Source organism: Grammomys surdaster, unplaced genomic scaffold (genome assembly GCF_004785775.1).
Source record: "Grammomys surdaster isolate TR1022 unplaced genomic scaffold, NIH_TR_1.0 141, whole genome shotgun sequence".
NCBI lineage: Eukaryota > Metazoa > Chordata > Mammalia > Rodentia > Muridae > Grammomys > Grammomys surdaster.
In genome coordinates, this window is record NW_021604599.1 from 3317038 (window position 1) to 3330620 (window position 13583).

The 13583-nt window shown below is 43.6% G+C and overlaps 1 protein-coding gene and 1 pseudogene across 1 annotated transcript; both read left to right on the forward strand.

Annotated features, from left to right (window-relative positions):
- Positions 1-1685: 1685 nt before the first annotated feature.
- LOC114618332 lies at positions 1686-3602 on the forward strand (annotated as a pseudogene).
- A 4657-nt stretch (positions 3603-8259) lies between these two features.
- Positions 8260-12635, forward strand: Insl6 (insulin like 6). Its single transcript, XM_028764119.1, has 2 exons — positions 8260-8530; positions 12252-12635. The coding sequence occupies exons 1-2, from the start codon at positions 8263-8265 to the stop codon at positions 12554-12556; spliced, it is 573 nt and encodes a 190-aa protein (XP_028619952.1). The 5' UTR covers positions 8260-8262; the 3' UTR covers positions 12557-12635.
- Positions 12636-13583: the final 948 nt, after the last annotated feature.

Consider the following 13583-nt stretch of genomic DNA (forward strand, 5'->3'; position numbering starts at 1 on the left):
GCTGCGGCAAATGCCTATCTGGAAATTCTCCTGTCCCATAATTGCTGTCACCTCCTAGGCGAGAAAGGGGTCAGGTCAACACCTTTTTGGCTTAGACCGTATCCCTTTAAACTCACTTCCTGCAAACACGGCCTCCAAAATTAACTACCACTAGTGCTAGTATCAATATAGTTTGCTACTTTCCAAGTGCGCGGGACACTCTCCTTCTTTTTCTATTTTCTGTGGAGCTCCACCAAGACAGCTGTTCATCAGTTGCTCCCCCATTTTCAGGTCCCTCGTTTCGGGTGCCACCTGTAGCCGACTAGTCAACTAGGTTCACCTGAAAGGGGGCTAGGAACGAAAGGAAGATGGTGGGTGAAAAGAGATGAAGCCAAGACAAAGTTCTTTGATCAAGGCTCAATGCTTTAATGTTTGGCTTTTCAATTTAAAGGGGGAGGCCCTGCCTGAACCCTTCCTAGTTTCAGCCAGGAGAGATGGGTGGTATAATCCGTTCTTGGTCACAGGTCACGGCTGGAGATGTCTCAAGGCAAGCTCAGCAGGCAGTTATTCTTCTAAGTTCCTGTAGCAGGCTGTACTTGCAGCCAAGAGCCAAGGTGGGTAACTCCACCTAGGTGTCTATTGTCATGCAGCCAAGGTGGGTGATTCCACCTATATCCTATTATTTGATCTATTGTGGTAAACAAGGTCTCTCAGGCCTGCTCAAGGCAGGGGGAAGGGCACAAAGGAATAGAAAATTTTCAGTTGGCCTCTAGCTGAACTTGGCCCGCTTAAAAGCCATAATGTCAGCACAAACATGTTCTGTTGAGACAGACTGTCCCCACTACCAAGAACTTGGCTGACCACAAGAAGAGATGGTCTTGATAAACAGTTATGACAAAAGCAGGAACAGGATCCCTTGTACCCTAGATAGAGCCTGACCGTACCTTGAACCCTGTGCTTGCGAGAAATAGAACTTGTCAAATTAAATTAGCCAATCATAGAGTGACCCTCTAATGCTTTACTCCAGATACAATTTGAATACCCCAATGATGTGTGTTCTCTCCTTCCCCTCCCCTTGCCTCCCACCTTGGTCTGCGGATTTGACCTTTAAAAGTTGTGTGATTGGTGACTCGGGACTGAAGTGAAGCCCCAGTGTGCTGATTCTGAATAAACGCCTCTTGCTGTTTGCATCAAGCCGTGCCTCTCAGGAGTGATTTGGTGCTGCATTTGTATTTCCCAGCTGAGTGGGGTCCTCCACCTGAGGGAGGATGTCTTACATTTAGGGGCTTGTCCTAGATTTGTGACCACCTCTCACTCTCGAAGTTATCCTTGGAGGTAAGGGGGATCCCCTGGAAGTGTGTCTGTGCAGGCCAGCGAGTCTGTGAATGCTTTGTGTCTGAGGGAGAAGTTTTGCAGCCACTTCCCTAGCTGAGAGAGCTGGGAGACAGTGGTCCATAGATGTGCCTGGAAGACCACAGGCTGCCGCCCTGGGGGATGCCCCGGGAGGTAGGGAGCCCCAGGGACGCCTGGGACTCTCCTATCTGAAGCACGGGGACTGTGTGATTCTCCTGGAGGAGAATCCTCACAAGCCCCTGCCGTCTGAGTCTTTTGTCTGGTTCTGGAAGTCCTTGAGGGGATGGTGTGTTTTGGGTTGCTTGATTTCTGTTTGTCTTTTCTCTTTTCTGTTGCTCGTGTGGTTTGAGATGATGGGTCAGACTGTGACGACTCCCCTTAGTTTGGTTCTGGACCACTAAACTGAAGTTAAGACTAGGGCCCACAATTTATCAGTAGAAATTAGGAAAGGACCTGACAGACTTTCTGTGCCTCGGAGTGGCCAACCTTTGACGTCAGATGGCCCTCCAAAGGCACTTTTAACATGGAAACCATTCTTGCAGTTAAAGATATTGTCTTCCAGACCAGTTCGGGGCCTCACTCTGACCAGCAGGGTACATCGCAGTGTGGCAAGATCTGGTAGAAGACCCCCCACTGTGGGTCAAACCCTGGGTCAGGAGACCTAAAAAGTCAGACTCCCGAGTCCTGGCCTTGAAGGGTGAAAGCGAGAAGTGAAGACCACCTGGCCGACCAAAGGAAGAAGAACAGGTGCGTCCACCCTCCTCCGTTCCTTGTATTTACCCCAAGATCAAGGAACCCTCAGCATGGCAGGAACCCTTGCCTCCCCCTCCATACCCACAACCCCAACTCCCTGCTGCTGCTGCTGCTGCTGCTGCTGCTGCTTACAGCCCCTCCAATATTGGTCCTTTTCCACCTCTGATTTATATAATTGGAAGACTAATCATCCCTCTTTTTCAGATAACCCAGCCATGGGTTTGGTCGAGTCTCTTATGTTTTCCCATCAGCCCACCTGGGATGATTGTCAGCAACTGCTTCAGACTCTGTTCACCACCGAGGAGAGGGAGAGGATTCTCCTAGATGCTAGGAAGGATGTCCCTGGAGACAATGGGTGCCCAACCCAGCTCCCTAATCTTATAGATGAAGGGTTCCTGTTGACTCAACCTGACTGGGATTTCAACATGGCACAAGGTAGGGAGAGATTGGCCATCTACTGCCGGGCTCTGGTGGCAGGTCTCAGAGGGGCCATGAGGAGGCCCACCAATCTGGCTAAGGTAAGAGAGGTGACACAGGGTCTTACTGAGCCACCCTCGGTGTTCTTAGAGCGCCTCATGGAAGCATATAGGAGGTATACCCCATTTGACCTTACCTCGGATGGACATAAGGCTGCGGTAGCCATGGCCTTCATTGAGCAATCAGCCCCAGATATTAAGAAGAAGTTACAATGGATTGAGGGTCTCCAGGACTATACTTTACAGGATCTAGTGAAAGGCTGAGAAAGTGTTTCATAAGAGAAAGACTGAAGAAGAGAAAGAGCAGAGAAAAGAAAGGGAGAGAGAAAGAAGAGAAGACAGGAGAGATAGAAAACAGGAAAAGAATCTGATCAGGATTTTGGCCACAGTGATAGGGCATAAGGAGAGAGGATCTTATAGAGACAGGCCTAGACAGTCAGGGAACCTGGGCAATCACGGTCCAGGACCTAACCAAAACCCTACCAAGAGCTCCCTGGAGAAAGACCAATGTGCTTATTGTAAAGAAAAAAAAAAAAAAAAAGACACTGGGCCAGAGAGTGCCCAAAGAAGAGGGGCCGGACTCCCAAGGTCTTGGCCCTGGAAGATGATGACTAGAGGGGACAGGGCTCGGATCCCCTCCCCAAGCCTAGGGTAAGCTTGAAGGTGGAGGAGCAACCAGTGGACTTCCTGGTTCACACTGGGGCTCAACATTCCGTGCTACTTGAGCCTCTGGGCAAGCTGAAAGATAAAAAGTCTCCAGTCCTGGGAGCCACAGGTCGGAGACAATTCCCATGGACTACCCGAAGAACTGTGGACTTGGGAGTGGGACAGGTAACCCACTCATTCCTGGTAATTCTTGAGTGTCCCATGCCCCTGCTGGGAAGGGACCTCCTCACTAAGATGGGGGCCCAGATTGTTTTCTCCCCCGAGGGACCAGAAGTCACCCTTTTCAAAGATTTTACACTCATATTATCTCTAAAATTAGAGGAAGAATATAGGCTGTTTTCTCAGGGACCGAGACCTGAGGACATGCAGGAGTAGATAGCCCAATAATCCCAGGCTTGGGACAAAATTGGAGGCATGGGACTGGCTCAACAGGTCTCTCCTGTGATTGTGGAGCTCAAGGCCAGTGCCACTCCTGTGGCAGTTCACCAATATCCCATGAGCCAAGAAGCGAGGTCAGGGATCCAACCCCATATTCAAAGGCTGGTAAAACAAAGGATTTTGGTTCCATGCCATTCTCACTGGAACAGCCCACTCTTGCCTGTTAAGAAACCAGGCACAAGAGAGTACAAGCCAGTATAAGACCTAAGAGAAGTAAACAAAAGGGTACAGGATATTCATCCAGCAGTGCCTAACCCTTACAATCTGCTAAGCTCCCTCCCACCTGAGAGAAAATGTCATAGTGTTTTGGACTTGAAGGATGCCTTCTTCTGTCTGAGGCTATACCTGTCCAGCCAGCCTATTTTTGCCTTTTAGTGGAGGGACCCAGAAAGTGGACAGACGGGCCAACTGACTTGGACCTGGCTGCCCCAAGGGTTCAAGAATTCACCCACTCTGTTTGATGAGGCTCCCCATAGAGACCTGGCCCCCTTCAGAGCTGAAAACCTTCAGGTGACTCTCCTACAGTATGTAGATGATTTCTTGCTGACAGGAGAAAACCTAGATGAGTGCCTGGTTGGAACTAAACGACTTCTCCAAGAACTGACTAAGTTAGGCTATAAAGCCTCTGCAAAAAAGGCCCAGCTCTGCAGAAAGGAAGTCACTTACTTAGGCTACACTCTGAAAGGAGAGCAGAGGTAGCTTATTGAGGCCAGGAAAAAGACTGTCCCAAAGAATCCCTGATTTAAACACGAGCCCATTTCTTTGACCTTGGCCGTAATTTTGGGCCTGGGAGTGGTTGCTGGAGTTGGAACAGGGACTGCCACCCTCATATAGGGACCCCAACATTTTCAAATGCTCAGGGCTGCCATGGATGAAGACCTGCGGGCATTAGAACAGTTTATACCAAAATTAGAAGAATCCTTGACATCCCTTTCTGAGGTAGTATTACAGAATAGGAGAAGGTTAGATTTGTTGTTTTTTAAAAGATAGAGGTCTGTGTGCCACTTGGCTCAAAGAATGCTGTTTTTATGTAGATAATTCTGGGGTTATCAGGGATTCAGTGAATAAACTTAGAGAGAGATTAGGTAAGAGGCAAAGAGACCGTGAAGCACAACAAGGATGGCTTGAAAGCTGGTTTGGCAGATCCCCCTGAATGACCACTCTTATTTCTTCTTTATTAGGGCCCCTTTTGATTTTACTTTTGCTTTTGACTCTGGGGCCTTGTGTGTTAAACAATTTAGTTGCTTTTGTTAGAGAAAGGGTCAGTGCTGTCCAGATTTTGATGCTTAGACAACAATATCAGTCCCTCCATCATCAGAATCTAGATGATTATGATGACATGGCCACCTAAGTTTCTAAGATTAGAACTTACAAAAAGAAAAAGTGGAGGATGAAGGAATGGAAATTTTTCACTTGGCCTCTAGCTGAACTTGGTCCGCTTAAAAGCCATAATGTCAGCACAAACATGTTCTGTTGAGACAGACTGTCCCCACTACCAAGAACTTGGCTGACCACAAGAAGAGATGGTCTTGATAAACAGTTATGACAAAAGCAGGAACAGGATCCCTTGTACCCTAGATAGAGCCTGACCGTACCTTGAACCCTGTGCTTGCGAGAAATAGAACTTGTCAAATTAAATTAGCCAATCATAGAGTGACCCTCTATGCTTTACCCCAGATACCATTTGAATACCCCAATGATGTGTGTTCCCTCCTTCCCCTCCCCTCTCCCCCGCCTTGGTTTGCAAGTTGTGTGATTTGGTGACTCGGGGCTGATCTTCTCTACCCCTGTGTGGGATACGAGTAAGCCCCAGCGTGCTGATTCTGAATAAATGCCTCTTGCTGTTTGCATCAAGCCGTGCCTCTCAGGAGTGATTTGGTGCTGTGTTTGTATTTCCCGGCTAACCGAGTGGGGTCCTCCGCCTGGGGGGGGGGTGTCTTATAACAAAGGAAGCAATTATTAACTCAGAGACTCATAATGGGTCAAAGTACCAAGAACAAGTGAGTATTGAGTGCTTAGCCTTAACAGGACACTGACATCACTCACCCCCATCAAGGCCCATGGAGTGTCTGTCATGGAAGAAGGAAGTGGGGAACTGGAAAGCTCTAGAGAATGGGAAGAGTGCTCTGAAGTGCTATCTTCTGGACATGGACCTGCACAAACTTGGACCCTTCAGCATTCCATCATGGGCCAGGGAATGGAGGTGTATTGATTATGATGTCTTACCCCAACCCCCAGGAGGTGTTGATTTTTTCCGTGATGTAGTTATTGGCAAGTTGCCCACACTACAGTTAAGTAACCTACCGATGCCTGTTCAAGATTCTTGCTTGAAGTCATCTGGTTGTTCATAGCCTCTTTTATGTCATGGGTCCTTTTTTTACCAGAAACATTTGAAGTTCTTTATCTGGCATTTGACCTATTTCAGGATCTTTGGGTTCCATCGTTGAAGAATCATAACCTTACGGAAGAGTGACATTGCTTTGCTTTTTCATGTTCTTTGCATTTCTACGTTACAATCTTTTGATTTGAATACCTCTTCGTATACTCTCATTGAACAGCCTACTCTTGGAGGCTAAATCTCCAACATCGCTTTGCGAAGAAGAAAAACCGAAACACTAAATTTCCGTATCAGCAAGAGCATCTAATCATACATTCTATTAATATATCACAAATGATTATAAAACTGAAAGTGAAAATGACTGTAGAATATATTATGGAAACAAAATTATTTACAGTAAGTGAGAAAATACTAAATGAGATCATGGAAGAAGATGCTGTCAGAAACTGTAGGAACCGATGAATATCTTCAGCAGTGGAGCAGAACATAAAACCAACACAGAAAGAGCAGTACCCTTAACGTAGATTAGTAATGAGATAATCGGGGGAAAAAGCAGGGGGACATTCTCAATAACTTCCAAAAGCCAGAGGTGAAAAACTTCTACAGTGAAAGCTTTAAGACACTGAATAAATTGGAAAGATAATATAGAAAATAGAATGGCTTCCCATGCTCACGAACAGACAGAGTTAATGTGGCAAAATTGACTGCTATCAGCAAAAGATGTCTACAGATTTAGTACAATACTCTTCCAACTCCCAGTGCCGTTCTTGGCAGCACTAGAAATGATAACCCTAGATTTCACTTGGAAGCTCAAAAGACCCTGAACAGCTAAAGAAATGCTTACAGAACGAGCAATACTGGAAGTATTACAGCACCTAAGAGCAAATTACATCAGAGTCCCAGAAGAAAAAGCAGTGGGTACTGGCACAAAGACAGATACATGAACCAATGGAACAGTATAGCAGACCCCAAATAAAGCTACACATATATAGCCACCTGGTTTTTAACGAAGGCAGGAGAAAAGATAGCCTCTTTAACAGCAGTGCTGAGAGAACCAGATTTTCACACAAAGAATGAAGTTAGATTTTTATTTTCCATGTTGTATTTTTTTAATTGAAAATTACTCAAAGACCTTAAAACTTGAAACTGTAAAACTTCAAGAGGATAATATAGGGCAAACACTTCAAGATGCACCATAGCCAGAGATGTTCTGAAAAGAACTCCAATAGCACAGGAAATAATCCCAATAATTAAGGCAAACTTTACTAGGAACAGGATACTAAATGATGTTTTTACTTACACATAGAATAGATTTAAAACTATGTATTTGTGTGTTTATATGTGTATTTGCTTAAATGTGTGTGTTTATAGGTCATGAAACTACAAAAGGGATCTGGAGAGGGATGAATGCTTAAAGAAGGTAGGAGGAAATCAAGTAATTGATAGAACACATGTAATAAAAAAGCAGAAAGGGGAATTACTGAAGGCAGAAACTGTAGGCAGTTAGGGGAGGCGAATAAGCGAGACTGAAGTATAATGCTTCAGATGTGAGAAGATGCCGCGATGAAGCCCGTTACTTTGCATGCTAGCCTGAAAAATGGATATTTTTTTAAAGATTTGTTTATTTTATTTGATATGTATGAGTGTTTGCTTGTATGTCTGCATATGTGCCACAAGTATGAACTGAATTGGCGTTACAGACTATCGTGTGCTGCTTTGTTGGTACAGGTCAGTGACCCCAGATCCTTTGCAAGAGCAAGTTTTCCTAACTGCCAAGACATCTCTTTAGCTCCATCACCAATTTTTAAAAGTTAAAAAATATAATCCATGAAGAAGATGAGAAGTTTCTCCGAAGGGAAGAGATGGTTCATGTAAACATTTGGCAAAAAGGAGATCACATTCCAGGTAGAGGATACTGCCTCTCAGAGTCCTTTATTCTCATATTTCATGAGGCAGTTTCTTGGAGAGGATGACAAGGAAAATGAATGAATAAAAGTCAGGCAAAGAAGACATTTTAAAACTTTCATTTCTGAGCAGGAAAGAGTCTGCTAATTTCAACTTTCTGCAAGCCGGAAGTCCAAGCAAGCCTGGAACACCCTGCACCTAACCTTAGTGTTCTGGAGAAGATTGTCTGGGCGGGAGAGCAGCCCGAGAGCGGAGCGGAGAGGGGCGTGGCTGGGGCGTGGTGTGTGGAGAAGGGGGGGGGGGGGGGGGGCGACGGCCGTTAAAGCGCGCCCGGCCCTGTGGTGGAGCCCAGGGATGAAGCAACTGTGCTGTTCCTGTCTGTTGTGGCTTGGACTCCTACTGGCTCCTTTCTCCCTGGAACAAGAGGTCTCCATACCCAGGAAGCTGTGCGGCAGGCACCTGCTGATAGAAGTTATAAAACTCTGTGGCCAAAGTGACTGGAGCCGGTTCGAGATGGAGGAGCAAACTCCTATGACACAGTTCGCTCCCCAGTACTCAAGGAAGGTCAAAACCTTTAACCCTCACCGCTCTTCCTCTGCCTGGGGAAGATTCACAAACCCAGGTAAAACTCTGAAGGGAAGGCTTGTTAGCTTATCAGTGTGCAAACTCCTCTTATCCTCTACTTTGGTCTGCCAGTGGATTTCTATAGGAAATAGAATTTGTGCCTAGTGTACCTGTAAATACAATTTTTAAAAAAATACCATACAAACTAATATGAAGTCTATTTTAGACTTAGAAGAAATACTTTGCTCATAGTAGGCCTTATTAAAAAGATGACCTTTGGCAAAAGATGTTGCTATGGTTTCATGTATACCCCAAATTCCATGTGTTATAAGTTTAATTTCCGGGACAGTGTTAGGAGGTAAAGTGAGGAAATTAAATGCCCTTGAAATAGATTCAGGCCATGACCACAGACGTGGATTGTCTTGAGTGAATCTATTGCAAAATCAACTTCATCTTCCTTTTCCTGCACCTCCACTATGGAATGATGCTACAGGAAAAGTCCTTGGACTTTGTAGCATCTCCCAAATTCATGAATCAAATAAATTCTTGTTCATTTGAAATTAACCACTGTCAGGCATTGTCAGAAAATGGATATTAGGTGGTGAGGGACTAGTCAGCCACATAGATGGGCGGGTGGGGTGGGGGAGTTTATTTAGAGAAAACGGCAGGGGGAAAGACACTGCTATCTGAATTATACCGGGGAAGAGCAAGGAGGTCAGGATGTCTGGAACAGGAAGGGGAAGAAGCAGCAGAGTAGGGCAGTAAGGTTCGTCTAGAAGGGCTGATAGAGGTAGGAAAGCAAAATCAACAGAACAATTCATGTGAAGTAAAACTTAGTAAAGGACACAGGGAAGGACAAGGGCGGATGAGATGCATTTGGGCATGGATAGTTCATCTATGCAAATAGGTAGAAAGGGAGACTACATCGGGGCAGATGAAAATACTCTGGTTTGCAGCAGTGCTGAAGGTGAATTAGTATGATGAATTGCATAGATAGATTTCGTGATCTTGACCTACCCTTACCTTTCTGGTATAAGCCTTTCTCCTATGTTGTAAAATGTGTTTATAGATTCACTTAACGAATTTTATAGTTTTTTTTTTCAAGGCAGTGTTTGTAAGTGAAATGACTTAGCAGAACTTTAAAAAAAATTTCAGGGCTGGAGAGATGGCTCAGTGGTTAAGAGCACTGACTGCTCTGCCAGAGGTCCTGAATTCAATTCCCAGCAACCACATGGTGGCTCATAACCATCTGTAATGTGATTTGATGCACTCTTCTAATGTATGTCTGAAGATAGCTGCAGTGTGTACTCATATAAATAGATAAATCAAAAAAATAAAGAAATAAAAAACACTTCAGTGTTCTCACTTGATTTGGAAATAGGGAATTAGTGAGAGTCATAAAATAAAATGGAACCTGCTTGTAAACCACTTTCCTTTAAAAATAGGTGGACGTCACCTCTAAAACCATCTATGTGTGATTAGTTTTGCTTTTGATTTCTTTGTCATCGATGTGCTTAAGTTTCGTATGTCTGTGTCTTTTAAGGTTTTCATAGGAATTCATTTCAATCTGATCTCAAATGTTAGAGAATTAATAATCATCTAGTATCTATACTATATCCTCTTTTCTTACTGATTTTGTCCCCTTTAATCTTTGTTTTCTTGTTTAGTTATAATTCTGTCTTATTAATCGCAATAGCAGAAAAGGGCAGTAAGCTGCATCCTCTAGCTTCAGGGGGACATAGCATCCCTAGCAAAACGTCCCAATGAAAGAGGGTGGTGGGAAGAAAGATCCAGTAATGGACTCAGAAAAGCCAAGAATCCATGCAGACTCTAGATCCCTCTATCTCCTTTCTTTCTCTTTTCTTCTTTCTCTTCATCCCTCTTTCTTTTTGCTCTTATGTTATTTGCATTCCTTTATTCTATGACAAGCCTCATGGAATCTTTTCAGTCTTGAAACTCACTGACTCCTCTTCCTCCTCCCCTCCATTCTCCACCTTCTCTTTCTCCTCCTCCGCCACCTTCTCCTTCTTCTACTCCCCCTCCTCCAGCTCCTCCTCCTCCTCCTCCTTCTCTTCCTCCTCCTCCTCCTCTTCCTCCTCCTCCTTCTCTTCCTCATCCTCCTCCTCTTTCTTCTCTGCCTTCTCCTCCTCTGTATCCTCCTCCTTCTCTTCCTCTTCTTCCTCCTCCTCCTTCTCTTCCTCATCCTCCTCCTCTTTCTCTGCCTTTTCCTCCTCCTCCTCTTCCTTTTTCTTCTCTTCTAATTTCTTTTTTAAATAATTTTTTTCTATTTTATTTTTTAAGGTTTATTTATTTATAAGTACACTGCAGCTGTCAACAGATACAACAGAAGAGAGCATCAGATCCCATTACAGATGGTTGTGCGCCACCATGTGGTTGCTGGGAATTGAACTCAGGACCTCTGGAAGAGCAGTCAGTGCTCTAACCATTGAGCCATTTCTCCAGCCCTTCTCTTCTAATTTCAAACTGCAGAAATATCACTGAACCGATTAGTTTCCCCCACACACCATGGATCATCATCCCCCATAATAGATTTCTTCCTTTGAGCTTATAGTGGGTTAAGGATGCAGAGTGCAGCTCACAGAGCTGAATCTGTGGTTAAAGCCTTGGAAAAAAATTATCCTTCTAGGCAGTACTAAATATGGCCATGGTAGACATCCATAATGTCTCTGAATAATTGCATCCAGGAATTATTTTAGCTTCTATCATGCGGTATCCAATAAGAACAATGTAACAGTAAATCTGTACGTGGAGTACAACTCCACTGCATACTTCTTTATATTTTATTGAAGAATGAAGTGCTTCTATTAGCCACTTAGTTATAACATACACACAAAAAGAGCTACTGATTGGAAATAATCAAAGGCAAACACTGTAAATAAATGAACACAGGGTTTAATGGGTATTTCAACAAAGGTGACATATGAAGCCATGAGATGATGTTCATAGGATCCAGCAACTTCACCCCTAGGGTTATTATACCCAAAGGACTGAAAACGCCAACACACAAAAATGTGGGTGTGAATAGCCAGGGCAAGTGCCATTCATAATAGCCAAGAAGTGAAGACCACCAAGGAACAAGCTGACAGATGGATGAGTGAAATGCATTGTGGGAAAGCCACACACTTGGAAGTTGTTTAGCCATGAAAGGAATAAAGGAAGGGCACATATGGCTAAACATAGTTAAACATGGAAAATACTATGCTAATTGAAAGACAGACAAAAATGACCACCTACCAAAAGCTACCATGTGTGTGAGATGTACCGAATAGACGAATCCATGGAGACGAGGTTAGATGACGGGTAGTCTAGCGTTAGAGGGAGAGATGGTGGGCGAGACTGTTAGCAGTGGCTGCTAAGCTTTCCGTTTGTTTGTTCTGGTTTTTATTGTTTTTGAGAGGTGAGAAAAATGCTCTGGAATTAGAAAGTGATACGGGGCCGTACAATCTTGAAGACCCAGTAGGAGCCACTGATTTCAGTGTTGATTACTGTTGTAAAATGCTGAATTTAACAGCACATGAGCGGTATCACGGTAAAAAAAAAAATGTTATTACAAAATATTCAAAGGTTGATAAGCCTTCTCATAGGAGAGCACCACAACTGTTTTACTTTAAAACACATTGCCTCTGAATAGTTGTACTTCTCAACTTTTATTTAAAATGATTTTTAATTATTACCTGATTTTAGTATTGTAATATTACATTCATATCTAATAGAAGATTTGGATAAATAGGACTTTTCTCCCCATTGTCTCTCGACAGTCCCTGCAGGTGCCTCCCAGGAGAAAGCAACACACACTTGGGAACCTCAGCCACTGCCCGACTATCAGTTTGAGAAGGCGGAGTTGCTTCCTAAGACAAGAGTGTTCTCATACCACAGGGGCAAGCCCTATGCTAAGAGTGTAAAACTTCAGAAGAGAAGCACAAACAAAATGAATACCTTCAGCAGTTTACACTGGGGGAATCATCCCCAAAGGAAACGCAGAGGTTTCGCAGATAAATGCTGTGTTATGGGATGCACCAAAGAAGAACTGGCCGTTGCGTGTCTCCCATTTGTTGATTTTTAAGCCTTAACGAATAAACAAACATCACTGTACAAACTGTCGTAGAAACTATGCTCACTTAATAAAAGCTTACTAAATCTAATTTATTACTTATTTGTCCTCGGAGCTCTGCTTGGAGGGGCAGGACTGAGCTACACTAGAGAATATCCGCAAGTGGTTTGCAGTGTTTTGTGGTAATAACGAGAATCTTAAGTGTTTAGTGACTCCCATTTTGTCGTATATTTTTAAGGAAGATGTAGAAGTGCCATAATCCATGTAGGTGTTGAAAATTACCTACTCAGGTTTTGTCATGGTTGAAAGCTCTTAAGTTGGGTTTGAATGGAATACAGAATGTTATGCATTATTCTGTCTAGATGATTTAAAAAAAAGACGCATGTCCGTAACTACGGGCTCATCTCATCCAGCTAATTTGTCTCAGGATCTTAAAGCAGCTAACTATGCCCCTCGCACAAGCTATTGTACTGTAATAGTAGACACAGTTTTTTAGGGCCTTGAGTTTCATCCATGTACCATTTCCCTACCGAGCCATCTCACCAGCCCTGTGTGAAATAATTTTAATGCTACAAAGCTGAGCAAAACTTGAAGGTTCCAAAGTCGAATCATTCAGAAGCTCTTTCTTGTTTCCTTCCCAGGTACGCCCTGTAATCCCTGCTCAGTATAACATATTTCTGTTCCTCTTCAGCTGCATTATGTCTTAGGACAAAACTCCCTTTCTGCACAAATCTACATTTCTGGTGCATTTGTAAAATGCTTTGTTTTTCTACTGCTTTCAAATTTCACCCTTCACATTAACCTTTGTAAATAGAGAGAAGTTGTTGTTTGTTTGTTTTTTTTTAAACAAATTTATGTAATGTCATGGTTGAATAGGTCCACAGGCTTTAGATGAAAATGTACCTTTACTACGGACAAAACTTTAGCTCTGTTAAGGAAATGTAACTCTAACGTCAGATCTAGGCATTACGGTAAGAAAGGACAAAGAGCAGCCCCCAACCACAGCAAAGCTTTAAGCAAAAAAGTATAAAAAAACAAA

Bases quoted from the DNA above. Each gene is read 5' to 3' on its own strand.
- Insl6 (XM_028764119.1), top strand. From the start codon at position 8,263: ATGAAGCAACTGTGCTGTTCCTGTCTGTTGTGGCTTGGACTCCTACTG. The intron at 8,531-12,251 runs GTAAAACTCTGA...GTCTCTCGACAG, and splicing joins GGGAAGATTCACAAACCCAG to TCCCTGCAGGTGCCTCCCAG.